At 35.3% G+C, this 24480-nt stretch overlaps 1 protein-coding gene across 1 annotated transcript; it reads left to right on the top strand.

The window, feature by feature from the left end:
* Positions 1 to 19066: 19066 nt before the first annotated feature.
* On the top strand, positions 19067 to 20432 carry LOC119990508 (bZIP transcription factor 11-like). Its single transcript, XM_038836457.1, has one exon. The coding sequence runs from the start codon at positions 19728 to 19730 to the stop codon at positions 20199 to 20201; it is 474 nt and encodes a 157-aa protein (XP_038692385.1). The 5' UTR covers positions 19067 to 19727; the 3' UTR covers positions 20202 to 20432.
* The last annotated feature ends 4048 nt before the right edge of the window (positions 20433 to 24480 follow it).

The following is a 24480-nucleotide window of genomic DNA, read 5'->3' as shown; positions in this document are numbered from 1 at the left end:
TTGGACCTAAGTAAGATAAATTATGATCATTAGAAGATTAATGCCCTAACTTAGTCCATGTATGTTTGTTTCCAAAACTTAATTTCTAGCACTATCTCAAAAATATATAGATACCAAATTCACATAGAGATATACATAAGCCTTCATTTGTATATGCACAATTAAGATATTAAACAATTAACCAAGTAACCATTTAAGCATGTTTTCTAGCATTTTAGGATATGTTCAAGTCAAGCATGCTCACACACATTTTAGTATACAATCATACACAATCATCAAAAACACAATGTTGACCTAGACACTAAGTCTTAGTCCAACACTTCCTTCATATTCCATTCGTATAAATATTCAAAACTAAGAATCAGCATAAACCAATATCTTCCTCAAGAAATCTTCAAGGATGGATACTCCTAACTCTCCACCTGCAAAAAGGTCTAGAACTGATGAAGGTTCTACTTCTAAAGAAGAAGAAGATGGAGATGATCCCAGATTCAACCTCTCCCCTATAAGGGAAGACGTATACGAGGTCGATCCCCAGAAAACCATTGAATCTCTACAAGAAGCTTTGATGGAAACCAAAAGGAGACTTAAAAAAGCAACCGACAAAGTTCAAGACTACAAAAGGCAACTTATGGTTTCAAGGTATGTCATACAAGGTGTTCGATATATGTCATGGGGCAGACAAGCAAGTACTCATGACCAAGATAAATTGCACGAAGCAATCACTGAGATCACAGTACAACTTGGATCTGTTGCAGATGGAATAGACAGTGTTCTTTATACCCTAGAATAAAATTCTTGTCCACCATGACCACGGTCATACCACCAGAGAGTGTCGAGGTCTGCATGATGAAGTTATCGAGTTCCTAAACCGAGGACATCTCAAAGATGTTTTATCATAAAATGGCAAAGAAACAATGGAACTAATTCCTCCCAGGCACCTAAAGCCTAAGGGAACGGTCGACATCATATTTGGAGGGTCCGAAGTGAGCGGGATATCTCATTCCTCTGCCAAAAGAAATGCGTGAAAAGCTATCAACCTTGGCCGTTGTTGTTGGTGGAGGGCTGGGTAGCTTCTCTATGGCCTAACGCTTCATTTGGGACCAACAATGATGCAAACCTTGATCAGACGGTGAAGAGGCTATGGTTGGTCGTGAGGTGAGGTGTGCGAGGGAGAAGAGATAGGGAGGAGAGAGAAAGGAGAGGAAAATAATGAAAAGTAAGAAAAAAATTTCCTTTTAGTTAAGCCATGTTAGCATGCTTAGTCAGCTTTGCCACATAGACTGATATTATTGTTGGGATAAAATTTGTTGGGGTACATTTTATTTTTTGATCAATTTAATGGTTTAATTACATAACAAAAGACATCACTGTTGATAAGATGGGCCTTTCGCCGACTTACATGATAGACTGAAGTAACATAACAAAATCAGGCTTTTATGAAACTTGGATCCGATATTCCACGCCCAGAAAGCCCAATCATCTCATTATTGTGGCCAAATTGAGAAAAAAGGGACGAAGAGATTCACTTACTAATCGACCACTTGGATCTGAGGAAAAGGAAATTGTACCAATTTATCTTCTGTACGGTTGGAAAATTCAAGATAGCATGACCTAAAAGATCACCTTCCTTGGTGTAGCACACCCAAATCTCACTCAGTTGCAGCGTTCCATCAGAACTTTCGTTGCAAGCCATTTGAGCTTGCACTCCCAGAGAATCACCGACTGCAGTTGATATCTTTAGGTCGATTATATTGTTCACCATCAGGAAAAACTTCTCCTATTTTACATTAAAAAAAAATATATATATATATATTTAATGATAAGTGTCAAAAATATACACTTTTAATAATGAATTATTAAGACATTTGTCACATAATTAGGGTTTAAAGTGATTATTACACCACTAAAATGCAAATATCATTTTTCACTCACTTTGTATTTATTTTTATATTTTCAGGCCCAATTCATACCAACCAATGTTCAACATTTGCTAGCTCATTTCATGAAGAGCCCATATGCTTGTGTCCATTACCATCTTGATCAATTTCTTGATTATCATTTGAAAGCCCACCATATGATTTGTCAAAATCATTTGACATCATTCCATGCATCACCATCATTATAGTACAAATTGGACATTCAATGGTGGTGACTCCACTTAAATGCAATGATAGTGATTCCACTTAAATGCAATGATGGTGATTGATGGTGACTCCACTTAAATGCAATGATGGTGAGAAGAGGAAACTGCAGCTCAATGAACTTGATGAGCTACGTGACGAGGCATACGAAAATGCGAGGATTTACAAGGAAAAGACAAAAAGATACCATGATCAACACATTGCAATGAAAGAATTTTCTCCTGGTCAAAAGGTACTTTTGTTTAACTCTCGTCTCAAACTTTTTCCAGGGAAGTTACGTTCAAGATGGTATGGTCCATTTCAAGTTGTTCGAGTATATTCCCATGGAGCTGTTGACATTAAAAATTTGGAGACGGGAAACGAATTCAAGGTTAATGGCCATCGCCTCAAACCTTATTTGGAAGCTAATCTTGACAGAACTGTCTCCAGCATTACTCTCCAAGATCCAGGTAATTGAGTGTTGGAAACACTCTGTCTTGCCCAGACAATAAATACAGCGCTTATGGGAGGCAACCCATATTTCTTTTTCATCTATTATTTTTATTATTATTCTTTTATATTATCTAGTTGAAAAAAAAAACCAAAAAAAAAAAAAAAAAAAAAAAAACAGAAGTCTTCCTCGAGCGTGTAAATGAGCAGCAATAGCCCGGCTAGAGATGGGGCTACAAACACTAGAGGATGGACAACACAGGCTGGAGCACATGTTGGCTGCACTCATGGATATGATACGAAAGTAAAAACATGGCAATGCAACGACTAGAAATTTTTTTTGTCAGGTTGTATTTCTCTGAACCATAGCTTTCCATATATATTTTTCATATTTTTTTATATATATATATATTTTTCTTCTTTTCCCATTGAGGACAATGCAAGATTTTAAGTGGGGGAGGAACTGGTTTGATAAAAAAAAAAAAAAAATGGTAGCTAGAGGAGGCAAGTGCTGTGCTACCTTAGGTGCAAGCTTGAAACACTTGTAGTTGATCTCTTGGAGGGATGCCAACTCAACCAGCTAAGTAATTAGTAGTTTGTCCAGGAAACAACCACCGATAAGGTATTTGGGAGTCCTAAGCATGGACTGGACGAAATGTCCATAATTGTAAAGCCCCAAAGTGGAGATACAAAGGACTGTTGACCTTGGCTTGGGTTCCATTGAGCCGACCAGAAACTCTTAGAGAATGACAACCTATTGTAAGGCCTTATTAGCCTTTTGCCCTTGCTACGGGGTACATCTTTTTAGTTAGGTTGATAGTAACCTAGCATCCAGTCTCAAGGATCCTGGTGTTGAGACAAATTTCGTTTGTTTGCGGTGCTTTGGGAATATTGAGTCTTAGAACCGTTTGTTTGTTAAATATCTATTATATTTAATGATTGCTAAAAAAAAAAAATTAAAATAAAATAAAATTTTGATTTGGAAGTCATATTTGTATCATATTTCTGAATTGGTCTGAATATTTTTGAAGTATGGATAACAATTTGAGTTGAAAACCCATAATCACTTGTGGATTTTTTCCGACTTTAGTTTTGTCTCACCTATTCTATTTAATAATTGGATCAATTGCACAGAATTACATATTTGTGGGGTATGATATTTAAGATTAATTATGAACATTGTGATTTTCTTGAGTTGATTTGGAATTCTTTGAATATTAATATCTTGGGATACATGTATATATTCATATATAAAAAAAAACAAAAACAAAAAAAACAAAAACAAAAAAAAACAAAAAAAAAAAAAACAATTATAAATAAATGGGAGTGTTTATAAGTTTTTCTGCTGAGTAACCGGGCCTCTTGCCTCAGTAAGCAGTGAGTGTTCGCGTAAAAAGGTAGAAAAATCAAGACATCAACCCATGTGACAAGCGAAGTTTTGTAGCCTTTTTGACTCAAGTTATTAAACCCGTTGGGGTGTCTTTACACCTAATGCCCTGAGCCAACTGGATTGGGAGTCATTGGTTGAACGCTTGTTACAAGGGTCATTTAGAAAGCTTAATGAGACTGAGCATTGCACAAGTCACATAAAAATATTATATATAAAAAAAAGAAAAAAATCAATAAATAAAATCCCTTGATATTAATTATTCATTGAGTCTGATGATTCTTGTGATATTGCAGTGTTTGTGTTAATATTACATTAAAGCCACATATTTATGTTTAATTCGCTACGCACTACACATCACGCTAAGACAGAATGGGTGATATGAGATTTAGTCAGAATGATTTGTTTAAGTGATAGTGGTTGGTGGATTCTTAAAAATATTCATACTAAAGAGATAATTAGATTATTCACATATGTGATATGAATTTTCCGAACGCTTGAATTGCTAGGGGCTAGCAATAAGCTGGTTGGGGGTTGTGATAAGTGTCAAAAATATACACTTTTAATAATGAATTATTAAGACATTTGTCACATAATTAGGGCTTAAAGTGATTATTACACCACTAAAATGCAAATATCATTTTTCACTCACTTTGTATTTATTTTTATATTTTCAGGCCCAATTCATACCAACCAATGTTCAACATTTGCTAGCTCATTTCATGAAGAGCCCATATGCTTGTGTCCATTACCATCTTGATCAATTTCTTGATTATCATTTGAAAGCCCACCATATGATTTGTCAAAATCATTTGACATCATTCCATGCATCACCATCATTATAGTACAAATTGGACATTCAATGGTGGTGACTCCACTTAAATGCAATGATAGTGATTCCACTTAAATGCAATGATGGTGATTGATGGTGACTCCACTTAAATGCAATGATGGTGATTCCACTTAAATGCAATGATGGTGACTCCACTTATTTTGTCATGGTTGGCCATTCAATGGATGGATAGCTCCTAATTTCCTATAAATAGAGAGCTAAAGGAAAGAAAAGGACACAACATTGAAGGAGGAGAGAAAGAGGCAAAAGGAGAAGAAGAATTAGAGAGTGAGTTCTTGAGTTTTTATTTTCTCTTTTACAACAATTCTCTCACATATTCTTTCTAGAATTTTGTGAGATTAATTGTTGGTTTTGTAAATCTAGTATGAGGAACTAATCCTCTTACTAGGGTGATGATGGATCCACTCTATTGTATCTAAATAAATTTGGTTTGATTAATTATTAGTTTATTTATGCTATGTCAAGTATTAATTAGCTATTCTTTATTGATAATTAAATCTTGATGCTTAGCTACCATCTAGGTTTGATTACCATGATGCAAATTGAGGCAAATGCCCATGTCCAATTTGAGACAAGCTTCTTGCAATTAATACCGGAGTTACCTAGACATAAATGCCATATGCTAGGATCTTTGTGATCACTACATAAGTTACCATAAATCCTAATGCATTCTTGATTGTCTTAGCCAATCCAAATGCCCATGGTTGGTTGCAATTAAGAATAGGCGTGGTAAGTCAGATGCCCATGATTATTACATAAATTAGGGGACTTGATCTTTGACATGCATGAATGAAATGATAATTGTCGGCTAAATAATTTAAATACAATAGAGTTGGTGAAATCGGATCCCTAGTGTTTGTTTATTTGTGTTAATCCTTATTTATTTTGTTTCCATTGATAATTACAAAGAGTTGGAATTGCAGATATTTTATATTCAGTCCCTGTGGGTACGACACTCGTATTTGCCACTTCTGTACTACAATTGATTCGTGCACTTGCGAGTATAATTTGGGTTTGGAATCGCTATACTTTTAGCGGGTCATAAACCCCACATCAAGTTTTTGGCGCCGTTGCCGGGGACTGATTTAATATATTGTTATCTAACTATTGTATATATGTATATATTAATATTAGTATACTACACCTCCTTAATGGAAGGTTTTTCAGTTTTATATTTGTGGATGGCTTAACCGCCCCATCTAACTATATATTATTGGCTGGTTCTACTGCTACCGCCCATATCTGTTTATAATAATTGTCACTAACACTTACTAACTTACTAACATTTAAATTTCTGCCACTAACAGTAACATTTATTTATTTATTTATTTATACAGTATTATTTATATTTGTGGTTGGCTTTACACTGCCCCACCTGTATATATATAAATATATATACTTATATGGTCGGCTAAGCCGCCTACTATAACTTTTTATTTCTGTTAATATTTATGGTTGGCCTCTATGCCCCATTTTTATTTTTATTTTTTTATATTAATTTATTTATTTTGTGTATACGCACTCTTTTAAATTTGTTAAAAAAATAAAAAAATAAAAAAAAAATAAAAAAAGGGTTATTATCACTGACATTTTCTTTTATGCAAGGACGTCGATCTCAAAATCCAAATCTTCTTAAATTCAATCCAGAGATTGAACGAACTCTTGCACAACTGAGAAGAGAAGTAAGAGGAACTATGGCAGAAGGGACTCCTGAGAATGCTCTTGCTAGAATTGCAAATCCACCAGTCAATGCACCTGCTCGGAGGCCAATGAAGAATTCATTCATACCTCAGAATATGGAGCAACCATCCAGCATAGCATTTCAACCCAATGTCCAAGGCAATGCCACATTCTCTCCAGTTCTACTCAATGCAGTCCCACATTTCCGAGGCACAACATTTGATGACCCTTACCTACACATCAAAGAATTCTTTGAACTCTGTAAGACACAATTTGTTCAGGGCTTGACGTCAGAAGAAGTACGACTCATGTTGTTTCCATTTTCTCTCAAAGACAATGCGAAACTGTGGTTCAACTCTTTGACCCCAGGATCGATCACTACATGGGAGCAAATGGCAACAAAATTCTTGAAGAAGTTTTTCCCAGCCCAGAAGACGAAGCAATTAAGAAGGGAAATTCAAACATGGCAGCAAAAAGATGGGGACTTATTTTATGAAGCTTGGGATAACTTTAAACAGCTACTGCTCAAATGTCCACACCACAACTTGTCTCAAGATGATCAAGTTCAAGCTTTTTATGAAGGACTCGACGCAACAAACACAAGCATCGTAGACTCAGCTTGTGGAGGCATATTAATGGAGAAAAGCAGTGAAGAAGCTTTTGACTTATTTGAAACTTTAAGTGAAAATTCTCAACAATTTTCATCTAGAGTGAAGCAAGGGGTAAAGCTTCCAAAAGGTGTATATGAAGTCCACACCAGACTAGAAAACCAACCCCAGTTGCAAGCCATGGAGAAGAAGATTGACATGTTAATGAAAGCAATTTCATCTTCCCAACAAGCAACCCAAGTTGAGATGTGTGCCATTTGTTCTCAATCTAACCACACCACGGAAACATGTCCTATGTCTTCTAACTCTGAACAAGAACATACCAATTATGTGGGACAAGGTGGCTTCCATCCCAACAACAATCCATTTTCAAATACATACAATCCAGGATGGAGAAATCACCCAAATTTCAGTTGGGGAGGACAAGGCCAGAGTAAGCAATACAATCAGAAGATGACACAACAAGTCCCTATTGAACCAAAGAAGCTTTCTTTGGAGGAGCAAATGGCTCTTCTAGCTCTCAACACCAACAATTTTATTCAGAAAACAACGGAGCAAAACAACAGGTACGACCAACAATTCAGCAACATACATGGATCTATTCAGAAACTTGAAGTTCAAGTTGGTCAAATTGCTGAGCGACTAAGTGAAAGGGAGCTGGGCAGATTGCCGAGTCAACCAGAAGTCAATCCAAAAGTCAAGGAACAAATCAATGCTATTACCACCAGACGCGGAACAACTGTGGGATTTTTAGAGAACGATGGTGAAAAGGCCAAAAAGCCTAATGATGAAATTCAGCCCAAGCCAACTGACTTAACAAAGAATAAAATGAATGAGTCTCATGTGCCTTTCCCTAGCCGGTTGGTGAATGAGAAGAAGACTGACCAGATGCAGCGAATGATGGATATATTTAGAAAAGTTGAGATCAACATTCCGCTTCTTGACGCGATTCAACAAATTCCTCCCTATGCAAAATTTCTCAAAGATGTCTGCACCAGAAAGAAGAAACTGGCACCATATGAGAAGATTATGTTGTCTGAACAATGCAGTGCCGTTCTAAACAAGAAGCTACCACCAAAGCTAAAGGATCCGGGGAGTTTCACTATCCCTTGTACTGTTGGGCAAGTCTCTTTCGAGAGAGCTTTTCTAGACCTGGGTGCTAGCATCAATCTGATGCCATATTCAGTTTTTGTGCAACTTGGTCTCGAAAAAGAATTACAACCAACTTCAATCACTTTGCAATTGGCGGATCGGTCAATAAAATTTCCACGCGGTATCATAGAAGATGTTCTTGTCAAAGTTGATACATTTCTCCTTCCAGCAGATTTTATTATCCTTGATATGGAGGAAGACAGAAACATACCAATTATTCTGGGGAGGCCTTTCTTAGCCACTGCAGGAACTATTGTGGATGTACAAAAGGGTTGTTTGTCCATGACTGTACAAGGACAGACGGTGGAATTTAATCTATTTGAAGCTACTAGACACCCTTCTGATACAGGGGAGTGTTTTAGCATTGAAGCTTTTGATGGCTCAATTTATGATTCATTTTTGGAGCATCAATCTATTGACCATTTGGCAACATGTCTTGCGTTCCCTGAACTGCAAGTTGAAGACGATGGTGAAGTTGCAGAATTTTGTGCATATTTGCAGGCACAACAACCAGTGAATCATAGGTGGATTCGTACATTTGAAGCCCTCGGTCCTTCACTTCCGAAAGTGGTTCGTTCTATTGAATCTCCACCAAAGCTAGAGTTGAAGCAACTTCCAGATCATTTGAAATATGCTTATCTTGGTGCTAAAGAAGCATTACCTGTCATTGTCGCTGCTAACCTTACTGATTCAGAGGAAGAAAGTCTCTTGAGGGTGCTACGACAATACAAAAGTGTCATTGGGTGGTCCATTGCTGACATCAAAGGCATAAGTCCCACTATGTGTATGCACCGAATTTTACTGGAAGAAGATTCAAAATCCTCACGTGAAGCACAAAGACGCCTCAATCCATCGATGAAGGAGGTAGTTCGATTTGAAATATTGAAGTTGTTGGATGTAGGAGTCATCTATCCTATTTCTGATAGCCAATGGGTCAGTCCTGTTCAAGTGGTTCCCAAGAAATCTGGAATCACGGTAATTACTAATGAGAACAATGAGCTCATCCCAACAAGAAAACAGACAGGGTGGCGTGTTTGTATTGATTATCGAAAGTTGAATTCTGCCACAAGAAAGGATCACTTTCCTTTACCATTTCTTGATCAGGTGCTAGAAAGACTGGCAGGCCATTCCCATTATTGTTTTCTTGATGGCTACTCTGGCTATAATCAAATTGTGATCGCACCAGAGGATCAAGAGAAAACAACTTTCACATGTCCTTTTGGGACATTTGCATATAGAAGAATGCCATTTGGGCTTTGCAATGCACCAGCTACTTTTCAACGGTGCATGACAAGTATATTCTCTGACATGGTGGGCCACATCATTGAAGTCTTTATGGATGATTTCTTCGTGTTCGGATCATCTTTTGATACTTGCCTGTGCAATCTTGCCTTGGTTCTGGAGAGATGCCAGAAGACTAATCTGGTGCTTAATTGGGAGAAATGTCATTTTATGGTTCGAGAAGGCATTGTTCTTGGTCATCTTATTTCCGAGAAGGGGATTGCCGTTGACAAAGCAAAAATTGAAGTTATTTCTAGATTGCCACCTCCCACTTCTGTAAAAGGTGTGCGGTCTTTTCTCGGACATGCGGGGTTCTATCGCCGGTTCATCAAAGATTTTTCGAAGATTTCCAGGCCATTGTGCAATTTGCTTTCCAAGGATGCCACTTTCCATTTTAATGACGAGTGTTTGCAAGCATTCAGCAAATTGAAGCAATTACTTACATCTGCACCTATCATGATGGCACCAGATTGGAGTTTACCATTTGAGCTCATGTGTGATGCCAGTGACTATGCAATTGGAGCCGTGTTAGGGCAAAGAGTTGACAAGCTACCACATGTCATTTACTATGCAAGTCGTACTCTCAATGATGCCCAACTTAATTACTCAACAACAGAAAAAGAACTGTTGGCTGCAGTTTTTGCATTGGAGAAATTTCGATCATACCTGATTGGATCAAAGGTGATTGTCTATAGTGATCATGCGGCTCTCAAATATTTGTTGTCTAAGAAAGATTCAAAACCGAGATTGATTCGCTGGGTGTTATTACTCCAAGAATTTGATTTAGAGATAAGAGATAAAAAAGGAGCAGAAAATGTTGTAGCAGATCATCTTTCTCGTATTATTCAAGCAAACGATGGTGAGAAGACGGAGCTTCCATTGAATGAAACCTTTCCTGATGAACAGCTTTTCTCTGTACAAACTGAGATACCTTGGTATGCTGATATTGCCAATTACCTTGCAAAAGGTGTTATTCCCAAAAATTGGACTCACCAACAACGGAAGAAATTTTTCTCCACAGCCAAGCATTATTTCTGGGATGAGCCTTACTTATACAAACATTGTGCTGATCAAATCATTCGGAGATGTGTGCCACAGGAAGAACAACAGAGTATTTTACAATTCTGCCATACATTCGCTTGTGGTGGTCATTTTGGTACTCAGAGAACTTCTGCAAAGATTTTACAATCAGGGTTCTATTGGCCAACTCTTCACAAGGATGCCCACATTTTCTGCTCTACCTGTGAAAATTGTCAGAAACTTGGCAACATTTCTCGCAGGAATGAAATGCCACTCAACAATATTTTGGTGGTTGAAATCTTTGATGTTTGGGGAATAGATTTCATGGGACCATTTCCCAAGTCTCATGGGAATGAATATATACTGGTGGCAGTAGACTACGTGTCCAAATAGGTTGAAGCTGTTGCAAGCCCAACCAATAGAAGTGAGGTGGTAATTCGGTTACTTCAGGGTGTAATATTTCCAAGATATGGCACTCCACGTGCTATAATCAGTGATGAAGGGAAGCATTTTCTGAACAAGAGTGTGTCTACACTTCTTGCCAGGTACAATATCACACATAAGATTGCCACTGCTTATCATCCTCAAACTAGTGGACAAGCTGAGATTTCTAACCGAGAAATTAAACGCATCTTGGAGAAGACTGTGAATATAAAAAGAACTGACTGGAGTATAAAATTGAATGATGCTCTTTGGGCATATCGCACTGCATATAAAACTCCAATTGGCATGTCTCCATATCGTTTGATTTTTGGCAAGGCTTGCCATCTTCCTGTGGAGCTCGAGCACAAAGCATTCTGGGCAATAAAAAGGTTGAATTTTGATTATGATGCAGCTGGTGAGAAGAGGAAACTGCAGCTCAATGAACTTGATGAGCTACGTGACGAGGCATACGAAAATGCGAGGATTTACAAGGAAAAGACAAAAAGATACCATGATCAACACATTGCAATGAAAGAATTTTCTCCTGGTCAAAAGGTACTTTTGTTTAACTCTCGTCTCAAACTTTTTCCAGGGAAGTTACGTTCAAGATGGTATGGTCCATTTCAAGTTGTTCGAGTATATTCCCATGGAGCTGTTGACATTAAAAATTTGGAGACGGGAAACGAATTCAAGGTTAATGGCCATCGCCTCAAACCTTATTTGGAAGCTAATCTTGACAGAACTGTCTCCAGCATTACTCTCCAAGATCCAGGTAATTGAGTGTTGGAAACACTCTGTCTTGCCCAGACAATAAATACAGCGCTTATGGGAGGCAACCCATATTTCTTTTTCATATATTATTTTTATTATTATTTTTTTATATTATCTAGTTGAAAAAAAAAACCAAAAAAAAAAAAAAAAAAAAACAGAAGTCTTCCTCGAGCGTGTAAATGAGCAGCAATAGCCCGGCTAGAGATGGGGCTACAAACACTAGAGGATGGACAACACAGGCTGGAGCACATGTTGGCTGCACTCATGGATATGATACGAAAGTAAAAACATGGCAATGCAACGACTAGAAATTTTTTTTGTCAGGTTGTATTTCTCTGAACCATAGCTTTCCATATATATTTTTCATATTTTTTTATATATATATATTTTTTTCTTCTTTTCCCATTGAGGACAATGCAAGATTTTAAGTGGGGGAGGAACTGGTTTGATAAAAAAAAAAAAAATGGTAGCTAGAGGAGGCAAGTGCTGTGCTACCTTAGGTGCAAGCTTGAAACACTTGTAGTTGATCTCTTGGAGGGATGCCAACTCAACCAGCTAAGTAATTAGTAGTTTGTCCAGGAAACAACCACCGATAAGGTATTTGGGAGTCCTAAGCATGGACTGGACGAAATGTCCATAATTGTAAAGCCCCAAAGTGGAGATACAAAGGACTGTTGACCTTGGCTTGGGTTCCGTTGAGCCGACCAGAAACTCTTAGAGAATGACAACCTATTGTAAGGCCTTATTAGCCTTTTGCCCTTGCTACGGGGTACATCTTTTTAGTTAGGTTGATAGTAACCTAGCATCCAGTCTCAAGGATCCTGGTGTTGAGACAAATTTCGTTTGTTTGCGGTGCTTTGGGAATATTGAGTCTTAGAACCGTTTGTTTGTTAAATATCTATTCTATTTAATGATTGCTAAAAAAAAAATTAAAATAAAATTAAAATAAAATTAAAATAAAATAAAATTTTGATTTGGAAGTCATATTTGTATCATATTTCTGAATTGGTCTGAATATTTTTGAAGTATGGATAACAATTTGAGTTGAAAACCCATAATCACTTGTGGATTTTTTCCGACTTTAGTTTTGTCTCACCTATTCTATTTAATAATTGGATCAATTGCACAGAATTACATATTTGTGGGGTATGATATTTAAGATTAATTATGAACATTGTGATTTTCTTGAGTTGATTTGGAATTCTTTGAATATTAATATCTTGGGATACATGTATATATTCATATATAAAAAAAAACAAAAACAAAAAAAACAGAAACAAAAAAAACAAAAAAAAAAAAAACAATTATAAATAAATAGGAGTGTTTATAAGTTTTTCTGCTGAGTAACCGGGCCTCTTGCCTCAGTAAGCAGTGAGTGTTCGCGTAAAAAGGTAGAAAAATCAAGACATCAACCCATGTGACAAGCGAAGTTTTGTAGCCTTTTTGACTCAAGTTATTAAACCCGTTGGGGTGTCTTTACACCTAATGCCCTGAGCCAACTGGATTGGGAGTCATTGGTTGAACGCTTGTTACAAGGGTCATTTAGAAAGCTTAATGAGACTGAGCATTGCACAAGTCACATAAAAATATTATATATAAAAAAAAGAAAAAAATCAATAAATAAAATCCCTTGATATTAATTATTCATTGAGTCTGATGATTCTTGTGATATTGCAGTGTTTGTGTTAATATTACATTAAAGCCACATATTTATGTTTAATTCGCTACGCACTACACATCACGCTAAGACAGAATGGGTGATATGAGATTTAGTCAGAATGATTTGTTTAAGTGATAGTGGTTGGTGGATTCTTAAAAATATTCATACTAAAGAGATAATTAGATTATTCACATATGTGATATGAATTTTCCGAACGCTTGAATTGCTAGGGGCTAGCAATAAGCTGGTTGGGGGTTGTGATAAGTGTCAAAAATATACACTTTTAATAATGAATTATTAAGACATTTGTCACATAATTAGGGCTTAAAGTGATTATTACACCACTAAAATGCAAATATCATTTTTCACTCACTTTGTATTTATTTTTATATTTTCAGGCCCAATTCATAGCAACCAATGTTCAACATTTGCTAGCTCATTTCATGAAGAGCCCATATGCTTGTGTCCATTACCATCTTGATCAATTTCTTGATTATCATTTGAAAGCCCACCATATGATTTGTCAAAATCATTTGACATCATTCCATGCATCACCATCATTATAGTACAAATTGGACATTCAATGGTGGTGACTCCACTTAAATGCAATGATAGTGATTCCACTTAAATGCAATGATGGTGATTGATGGTGACTCCACTTAAATGCAATGATGGTGATTCCACTTAAATGCAATGATGGTGACTCCACTTATTTTGTCATGGTTGGCCATTCAATGGATGGATAGCTCCTAATTTCCTATAAATAGAGAGCTAAAGGAAAGAAAAGGACACAACATTGAAGGAGGAGAGAAAGAGGCAAAAGGAGAAGAAGAATTAGAGAGTGAGTTCTTGAGTTTTTATTTTCTCTTTTACAACAATTCTCTCACATATTCTTTCTAGAATTTTGTGAGATTAATTGTTGGTTTTGTAAATCTAGTATGAGGAACTAATCCTCTTACTAGGGTGATGATGGATCCACTCTATTGTATCTAAATAAATTTGGTTTGATTAATTATTAGTTTATTTATGCTATGTCAAGTGTTAATTAGCTATTCTTTATTGATAATTAAATCTTGATGCTTAGCTACCATCTAGGTTTGATTACCATGATGCAAATTGAGGCAAATGCCCATGTCCAATTTGAGACAAGCTTCTTGCAATTAATACCGGAGTTACCTAGACATAAATGCCATATGCTAGGATCTTTGTGATCACTACATAAGTTACCATAAATCCTAATGCATTCTTGATTGTCTTAGCCAATCCAAATGCCCATGGTTGGTTGCAATTAAGAATAGGCGTGGTAAGTCAGATGCCCATGACTATTACATAAATTAGGGGACTTGATCTTTGACATGCATGAATGAAATGATAATTGTCGGCTAAATAATTTAAATACAATAGAATTGGTGAAATCGGATCCCTAGTGTTTGTTTATTTGTGTTAATCCTTATTTATTTTGTTTCCATTGATAATTACAAAGAGTTGGAATTGCAGATATTTTATATTCAGTCCCTGTGGGTACGACACTCGTATTTGCCACTTCTGTACTACAATTGATTCGTGCACTTGCGAGTATAATTTGGGTTTGGAATCGCTATACTTTTAGCGGGTCATAAACCCCACATCAAGCACACCCAAATCTCACTCAGTTGCAGCGTTCCATCAGAACTTTCGTTGCAAGCCATTTGAGCTTGCACTCCCAGAGAATCACCGACTGCAGTTGATATCTTTAGGTCGATTATATTGTTCACCATCAGGAAAAACTTCTCCTATTTTACATTAAAAAATATATATATATATATATTTAAAAAATAAAAAAATTTATGTTTCCAACAATATATTAGAGGCTAACATCGGTAGATCATAGTCTATCGGTAATATCGGGTCTAGTACAGTATGATTTTGGCCAACTGAAACTGATCTTGTAGTACTCGTATGGCCCATGTTTCTTGCGGGATCCTGCATCAAATACCCAAGGAAAATAGATGTGATTGTAAGAACCAAAACAATCATCTCAACAACACCACAGAGTTTGCTACTCGTTTCTTACAGTTGAACTGGTTTGTTGTTGTTATGATCGATGTTGTGTAAATTAAGGAGTGTTTTTTATAGCACCAACTAACCCTAGTGGACATCGAAATAGGTGTCATGTTTTTGCACATGCTAATGAGCTGGATTCCTCGACTATAATGTTTCTTTTTAACAAGTGTGTAAGTTTGCCTTTGTACATTTATTATGCATGCACATATGAGCTGGATATGACACTGTAAGTACCACGTAAAATGTAATGTAATGAAATGAAAATTATTTTATTTTCCTCATCCTAATATGCAAGATTATCCAAGAATTTAATTATGCGATTGAAATTTAAAAAAAGCCTAGTATTTTCCAAGGTGGTAAAAATCAGACCGGTTATCGAATCAAAAAATTTATTGGTTCAATGGTTCTACTATGGTTGGATCGGATCGGTTCCAACCGATTAACTAAAATAAATTATTAAATATATATTTAATTTCCTTATTATTATATATATTTAGTAAATATAAATAATAATAATAAGGAAATTTTCACATTTCATAATGCTCACAATAATATTAAAATGCTTGAACAAATATACTAATGCAAGTTTTGCTGTTGATTATTGGAGGGAAGTTGTATATAGTACAAAGTGTAGCTATAAATTACTGCTGAAAAGGTGTTCGAACAATGTCTTAATAGAATCATATGTCTATTACAACCAATTTTAATAAACTTAAAATGTTCATTCTTTTTTCTTCTTTTTTTTTGCGCATTCTATAAATTAATCTTTTTAATTATTAAAACCAATTTTAATAAATTTAATTTTTTTGAACCTGTATATAGATATTTGTGTGTGTATGTATATATTAGTATATATCTACATATATATCTACATATAATCGAGTCAGTGTATCGAAACACAAGAAAACCTGACTGTGTAACGACTCAGTTAATTCAGTGACTAATTTGTTACGTTTGGAACGTAAATGACTGAGTTATAATAGATTCTATATGTCAGTGATCAAAAGTAACATTTACCTCTTATATACCATTCGGTTGGATTATGTCAATCCGATATGAGATATAATCTTCACATCGGATTCCCTTAAAAGGAAGTATTTGAGCTTTTGAATGGGTTAGGCCTCAATGAAGATGATGCTTATACACCGATCCTTGTCTGTTTTAACCCATCAGAATTGAGGACTCATCCTGGAATCTGGATCCAAAGCCCGAGCAAAAGCAAAAGGTCCAAATAAAAATGGACTAGATGTTCTCAACTACTACAGAGGAAAAAATAATTAAATATCAGTTGCACCAGGCTCAAGAAAGATTTTCTTTAGATGGGCTGAGTCCTATGTTCATAAGTGGGGCCCACTCAGTTTTAATTGAAAGGCAGAATTGACCCCACTCATGACAAGGACTTTGATATTTCTGCTATTTTCGAGTAGGCTAGGCTCTGCCACATAAAAACTTCCTTACTTTTTAAATTTTTTTTTTTCAATTTTATATATTTTTTTTGGGAAGAATGAAGGTTCTAGTACATACCATGGAAGGCATAGAATAAGACAGAATCCACACAGAGAATAAAAAAAAACCCATTTCTATTTGGACAATGGTGTTTAACCCCATGGCCTACTTGTGTAATAAGCCAAATTAGTCATCATCCACGACATACTTGTAGCATCAAAATTGAATAATATAGTATCAAGATTGTGTCAACCTTTTCAGTGTAGCTAGATGCAACTATTAGGACAAGTGTTTGGACCATCTGAATTTCCCCATTAATTATTAAATATTAAAGATTATCAAAGAGTTGATGTTAAGATCTATGCATTTGGACCGTCTGAATTTCATAGAATTTATTGAGCTCATGAGTATGTTGAACAAATTCCATTATTCGAAATATTTATTTTTTTGAAATAGAAGAGTATAAATTCAATCGATGGGCACGAAGATTTTAAAGGATCAATTCTATGTGAGTATCATGGTGAAGACAATTATTTTCAATCAAATTATAACTCGAGAACAAGATATTTTTCAAGCAGAGGTGATTGATCTAGCACAAGTTTCGTTCTATGTTATTTTGATTTAGTTCTCTACGATTAGTGGGTGGGTGGGTGGGTGGGTGGCGGGGTGCGTGGATTTTGTTCATTAATTAGCACGTGCGATGCAACAAACCTTCCATAATAGAGGGGAAATAAATGAAAAAGGAACTTCACCAAAAAAGCCACCGACCTTTTCCCCTAGTCCCTCTTTCTGCTGCAACAACAGCCCTCCACCACAACCAGCACCTGTTGCGATACTGTGCCTCCAAATGGTATCTGATCACCGTCTATCATTTTGAAAAGACTAAAATACCCCCAACAAGTATCCTATTTTTGTGCAACTCGCAGGGTTAGTTATGGTATTTTAGTTTGACGGTGAACCCACAGACCTAGATAGATCCTTGAGTTGGGGCACAGTGGCACACCTAGTGACCTACGTCCCCAGATTTGCTTTTATCAAAGAGACTTCGTGTCAAAAATCATAAAATACTACCAAAAAGTTCAATCTCGCTTCAGCTTTTCTTTGTGAAATATAGGCAACATTTGGGAAAAACTGTTCCTGTGTGTGTATGCCAGTAGTACACGTTTACCAAGCAGAGCCACGTTTAGGATGGACAGGGAATTTTATCTCAGGATGAAGAAAGATAAACTGATTCGAGAACAGTACATTCAAGAAATTTATTTTATTTTGAGTTATCTATTATTAATTATAGATTCAAAAGTATGAAAAATAATATTAATAAAAGTAAAAAATCTATAAAACAAGATAAATACTAATTGTCACGTCTTCTCGCTCCAACAATTAACCTTATTTTTGGTAAATAAATTCAATAGTCTGTAATAATATTTGGGGATCCAAAGGCTATAAAGTGAGGATCCAAAATTCTAATGGTCTTTTTGTAATTTATTTTATATTTAGGCATAGTTAAAATATTTTTAGAGGGATCCAATGACTCTCCCCCAACATCAAGAGGCTTCGCCCCTATTACCAAGCACCCAACTCTAAGAGCAACTCTAACCCAAGGATTTTAACAATTTAAATAGTGTAATAGTGTAGTGGTATAATTTCTTGATTTCAAATCAAGGTGTCAAAATGATATGAGAATGATTTTTTTAGGCCAAGCCCATTTAGAACCCATCATCTTCATTCATAACTACCTTTCCTCCTTATTGTTATTAGCACGCCATTTAGTATTTTCTTGGTGTGATGATTTTTGATCTTAAAATGTTATTTTGGTAGGGGTTTTTTTTTTAAAATGTCACGGAAAATTATATTTGTGATTTGAATTAAACTTTGAATACATATATATAATCCAACCAATTGTCCATCAAACCAATTCTCGTTGGCTTGGTAGTACTTGGTTGGTGTTGATCTAAAACACGTATCGTTTCAATGGATGTTATTTACAAATTGCATAAGGTTGATTACCACCAGACAAAATGATGATGTAATATTGTAATGTACTATGTTGGTTCACACTTCACAGCTGGATCTGAAGAGTTTTGGAGCCATCTTTCTCTGTCTTTCTCACACTTCACATGTCCATTCAACTTTCCCAACAAACTTTTCTCAGAGGAGATTCCAAAAGTCCTTCCTCTGTTTTTTTTTTTCCTTCTTATGTTCTCTTTTTTTAACAAATATGTCATCACATTTTCAGTTTAAGCTTTTTAAAAAAAAAAAATCAACTTATAGTCATTTTAACTCTATAAATCCCACCTCTGTTCTCCTGAACCTCTTCTCCTTTTCCAAAAAATAAAAAATAAATAAATAAACCTCTTGCCCTTTCCCTTCTCTTCCTCAAGACCAAGGACCCTTTCTTGATGACCCAATCTAATTTTAGCCACAACCCAGATAAATTAGCGTAGTTTTCTGTGCTGGGTTTGTGTTGTTTAACATCAAATCACAGTTTTTCATCATCAAGTTTGTGTCTTTTTTGGAACAAAAGCTTTATGATGTTTGAGATTCATGTCTCCAATTATCAGTGAAATCATCCTTTCTGGGTGCATGATAAGCTCCTCATTTAGGCGCAGGACCCGTCTTGTTCAGTCCTTCTCAGTTGTTTTCCTCTACTGGTTATACTATGTCTCATAGCTTAATTTGTGATTGCATGAATTTGCCATTTTACTTAATCTAGCTTCATTACATATACTACTATTATCTGCATTTTCTTCATCAATTAGCGCTAAATCTCTCTTGGGTTTTGCCTGTAATTGGTTCAAACAAGGGTGTTAAATTTTGGGTCTTATCATAAATGGGTTCCTCTAGTGGCACATCTTCAGGGTCATCACTGATGCAGAACTCAGGCTCTGAAGAGGACTTGCAGGCAATGATTGACCAGAGGAAGAGGAAGAGAATGATATCGAACCGCGAATCGGCTCGCCGGTCCAGGATGAGGAAGCAGAAGCATTTGGACGATCTGATGGCTCAGGTGGCTCAACTCGAGAAGGAGAACCACCAAATCATCACTAGCATCAACATCAGTACCCAACATTACTTGAATGTTGAGGCTGATAACTCAATCTTGAGAGCTCAAGTTGGTGAGCTTACCCACAGATTGCAATCTCTTAATGAGATTCTTAATGCAAACAATTGTGGAACTGCTTTTGGGGATTCAACAATTACTGTGCCTGCTGATGATCTAAGCTTCTTGAACCCATTGAACTTCCCTTATTTGAATCAGCCAATTATGGCTTCCGCTGATCACATGTTTAACGAGTACTATTAGCCACAGAGAGAGTGTTAAGGATTAAGGAATAATTAAGGTTGTTGGGTTGCTCTAGATTGTAAAATTGGTGTTGATTAGTCATAATAGATGTAGTTCATGATCAAGAGCTGATAAGTATGTGTAATATTAGTCAGAAATCTGCTCCTATGTTCAATAAAGTTGTTAGAATTTCAGGTCTTGTGAATCACTACTTGCTACTTTATGATTAGTTATTTTCTTGTCTTAAGTGATTCATGCAATGTATTAAGACAATTAATGGTGGCTTTTATGATATATAATTATCTACAATTGACCAACTCTACATAGCATACGTCTGCAGTTCTTTTCTCTACACTCTCTACAGAAAAGATCTTGATTTTTTTGGGGCTTGCCCGGAGTAGGATTATGTAGGCATTATCCACCCAAGTTTCACATCGTCTAGTGATGGAGTGAAGCACTAAGCAACAGCTCAATTGGTTATATATTTGGATTTAAGGCGAGTACATGACGATAAGGTCAGGAGTTTCAACCAATTATAATATTTTTTTAATCTCATGAGCTTTCGATCCGCTTCCAAAGAGGGGTTCAGAGCCTCATTTTCACCCCCATAGATTTTGATTCAATCTTATCAGTCGTCAGCGTGATGCAGATTATTCTAACGGATCGAGATTTACACCTGCTCAATCTCCGGTTTCACTGTTTATAACTGCTTATACTGTTCTATATTATTCTTGAAAAGTGGAAAAAAAATTAAATAGACGGGAAGAGGATGGGAGAGACTCGAACTTCAATACCTCTATGAAATACCACACACATAACTGTCATTTTAACTACTCGTGATTCTCTTGAAAGGTGGAATTCTTAATATAGCTAGTTTTGTGTTTTAACTACCTAATTGTTTGATATGTATGCCTAAGAAAATGAAAAATAGAATTAAATAAATATTATAGAGTTAATTTGTAGAAAAGAGTTAGAATACTGATTTAATTAAAATATAATTTTTAATACTCAAATTTGTTGACCATTTCTTTCTCTATTTATCTTGATTTTTCTAATTATAAGTAATTATATTATTTAAAATTTAATTCTTTACAATGGTAAGAATAACATAATTGAAATATAATTTTTAATATCTTCTATAATATATAATATTAAAAAAGACACTTGCAAGTTGCAATGCCACAATAATTATCTTAAATTATTACATTTATTAAAGTAATTTCACCTTCTATTAACACCCATTAAGAATTTTTGAGTCAATGTTATATTAATCAATATACCTTCGAGTCCATGCTATTTGGTTTTAGATAAATTTACCATTAGAATATGCCCAAGTGGTTGAATAAAGTTCAACTTCTAGATAGGCGTAGTTTGATAGTTCTTATAAAATGGGACTTAGATAGGACAAAAACAAAGTTGGAAAAGTAATTGTAATTTATAGGGAAGAGACTCTAGTTTTGATGCAAAATTTTCTGTTGAGTCCCACATGGGACCAATTCCTTATTTATAAGAATTTAGCCCACCCTTAACTACTAACAAGACATTTTTCCTATGCTTGAGTGAGTTGAATTTAATCCACTTGCTTAAGTCTAATGAGAAATAAAGCCGCGCTATCCCGATGTATTCACGGGAATCGGACAATCCAAAGCGGATAATATTGTTGGTGTGTATGGGAGTGTGGATTTACAACATGGTATCGGAGCGATTCGATCCAGTTAGACATGACCTCTACTCCACTTGTTGGGTATGACATAACCTAACCCATAAGTGCGAGGGAGTGTTAAGTCCCACATCTCCCACATCTGTAAGATGTGGGAGCAATTCTTTATTTATAAATAAGGATCAAACCCAACTTTAACCACTAATAAGACCTTTTCCTAGACTTGAGTGAGTTGGGCCTAGCCCACTTGCTTGGGCCTAAGTAGAAACAAAGTGCGAGCCTGATGTATCCACGGAAATCGGATAACCCAAAATGGACAATATTATTGGTGTGTATGTGAGTGTGGATTTACAACATTTTCAAAGATTAAAAAGTAGTGAATAATACCATACGTAAAATATTAGTTCAACAATTTTACCATTCATGTATTTTGTTTTTAATTAAAAGGTTATCAAAAAACGAGTAACTATAAATAATAATTAAAGACCTATTATTGTAGGTCTGAACTTTTAAAAAAAATAAAAATTGTCTGTATATAAAATTTCTGCAACATAATTACTTCCTTACTTAGCACATAAGAATACAAGCAAACTTTCTCCAACTTTTCTTATGCTTCCCCAAAAAACAACTTGACCATTTTGGCATCACCATGATAAGATAACTTACTGAATTTAATAGTTGGTGTACAAAACATTTTTTTCAAACCATTATTTTCTTTGAACTTTTTTAGAGTGTATTTGGATTGAGAAATTTGGAGAGAAGGGAACGAGAATTTCCTTGCAATTCTCTTGTTTGGATAATTTATAAAAAAAAAATTAAGCGGAGGGATTTGAAGGGTATTGGAGGGAAAATTTCATTAAATTTTTGTCAAAATTATTCTTTCCCAAAATGGAGTTATTTAGAAGGAAGAAATGACTAATTAAGTTATTTATATGATAAAAATATATTTTATCCTTCTACATAACATTTTAACATAAAAATAAGAATAAATTAGTAATTAAAATAATTTTCTTTCCTTTTTTTTTATCTTTCCAAACATGGGAGACATAAAAATATTAGGGGAAATTAGATAGAAGGATAAAATACAATATTTGTACTCCAATAAGGACAAACCGAGAAAAAGTTTAGAGAAGAGGACAAATGATATTAAGTGACTTAAATGCCCCTACATTACATACATTCTCCTTTCTTATTCTTCTTCTTCCTTCCGCTTATTTCTTTTTTGCAACAAATACTCTTCTTCTTTCTTCCACTTTCTTCTTCCTTGATCAGTGCCTCCTCTCTTCTTCATTCATGGCTTCTTCTCTCTTTTTTCCTTTGCTTGTGACACAGATCGGTATTTATTCTTCTTCTTTCTTACGACTAAAATTGAGGTTTCTTCTTCTTCATTCACTTGGGACAAAGACAGATCTACAAAGTAAAGCTCTTGATCTAGAGAGAGAAATAGAGAATTAAAATGAAAAAGTCGTCATTCGATTGTCATCACCAGATCTGATATTTTATCTGTTTTGGAGCTGCTAATATTATATTTGTTTTGTATATGCTGCAATTTCATATGATAAGGCGCATAATCTTTCTTCATTTTTTGTATTTTTTTCTTCTGATTCTGGTTATGATGGATCTATTTATATATTATCAATTTTGGATTTGTTGAAATTTTATATGTTTTTCCAAAATATTATCTGTTTCATCTGTCATAAATTTTCAAATGAAATCTGTCTAAAAAACATAACAAAATTAAACCAAATTAGTTTCACCTGCCTAAAAATTTATAGATAATATATATATTAAACAATCCAGAATTTCATTATATATCATAATATGTTCATGAATACAATCATAAAATCCAAAAAAAATCACAAAAAATAAGATGACAATATTACATGTCTTTCTATCGTGGTTTCCTAACTTCTCACATCTTATACACATAATTTTCCTTCTCCACTATAAAAATAAGATATCTACTAGAAACAGATATTATATATTAGAAACAGATAACATATCAACAGGTGTAGGTCGAAACAGATAACAAATTACCTTATTTGTGGGAATAGTGGACCATCATCGTCCGGCCACCGATCAAGGTAGCCGACCCATCAAAACGAAGCGTCGGAGCACCACGATCAATCCCCAGTCATCATTCGCTGCCATCAATTGTTGATTTTATTGGATTTTGACCTTAAAGTCGCGGCCAACTGTGAAGAAAAGTGTCTGATCTGGCCATCGAAGACTTTGCCGCCACGAGCAACCACCACGGGAGCGTAACCCATACCTAGACGAACCATCCCTGCCCATTGGCTAGTCGGAATAGTCGCCGGAAAAGGAAGATTCAATTTGGGTGTCAAATGGGGAAGATGAGGGTATTTCTGTCAATAAAATAAATATTTATAATTTTTTGTCCTTTATGGAGTATTTTTTAAACTTAATGGATCTTATCGAACAAAACTTATTGGAGTGTGCTTATTGCAACAAAACTTTTAGTTGAAGAACTTATCAGTTATCACTAATTTTCCCAAAATATTATTCCTTCAATTCTCTTCCATTTTCTTCTCTTCTTGTCTCTTCCTTTTCCTTCTCTCAAAATCCCTCAATCCAAATACACTTTTAAAGTAACTTTTAATATTTACATTTGTATTTGAT

Source organism: Tripterygium wilfordii, chromosome 22 (genome assembly GCF_013401445.1).
Source record: "Tripterygium wilfordii isolate XIE 37 chromosome 22, ASM1340144v1, whole genome shotgun sequence".
In the NCBI taxonomy this organism is placed as follows: domain Eukaryota; kingdom Viridiplantae; phylum Streptophyta; class Magnoliopsida; order Celastrales; family Celastraceae; genus Tripterygium; species Tripterygium wilfordii.
The sequence above is the reverse complement of the archived record's forward strand: the minus strand, read 5'-3'. Positions and strand labels throughout refer to the sequence as shown.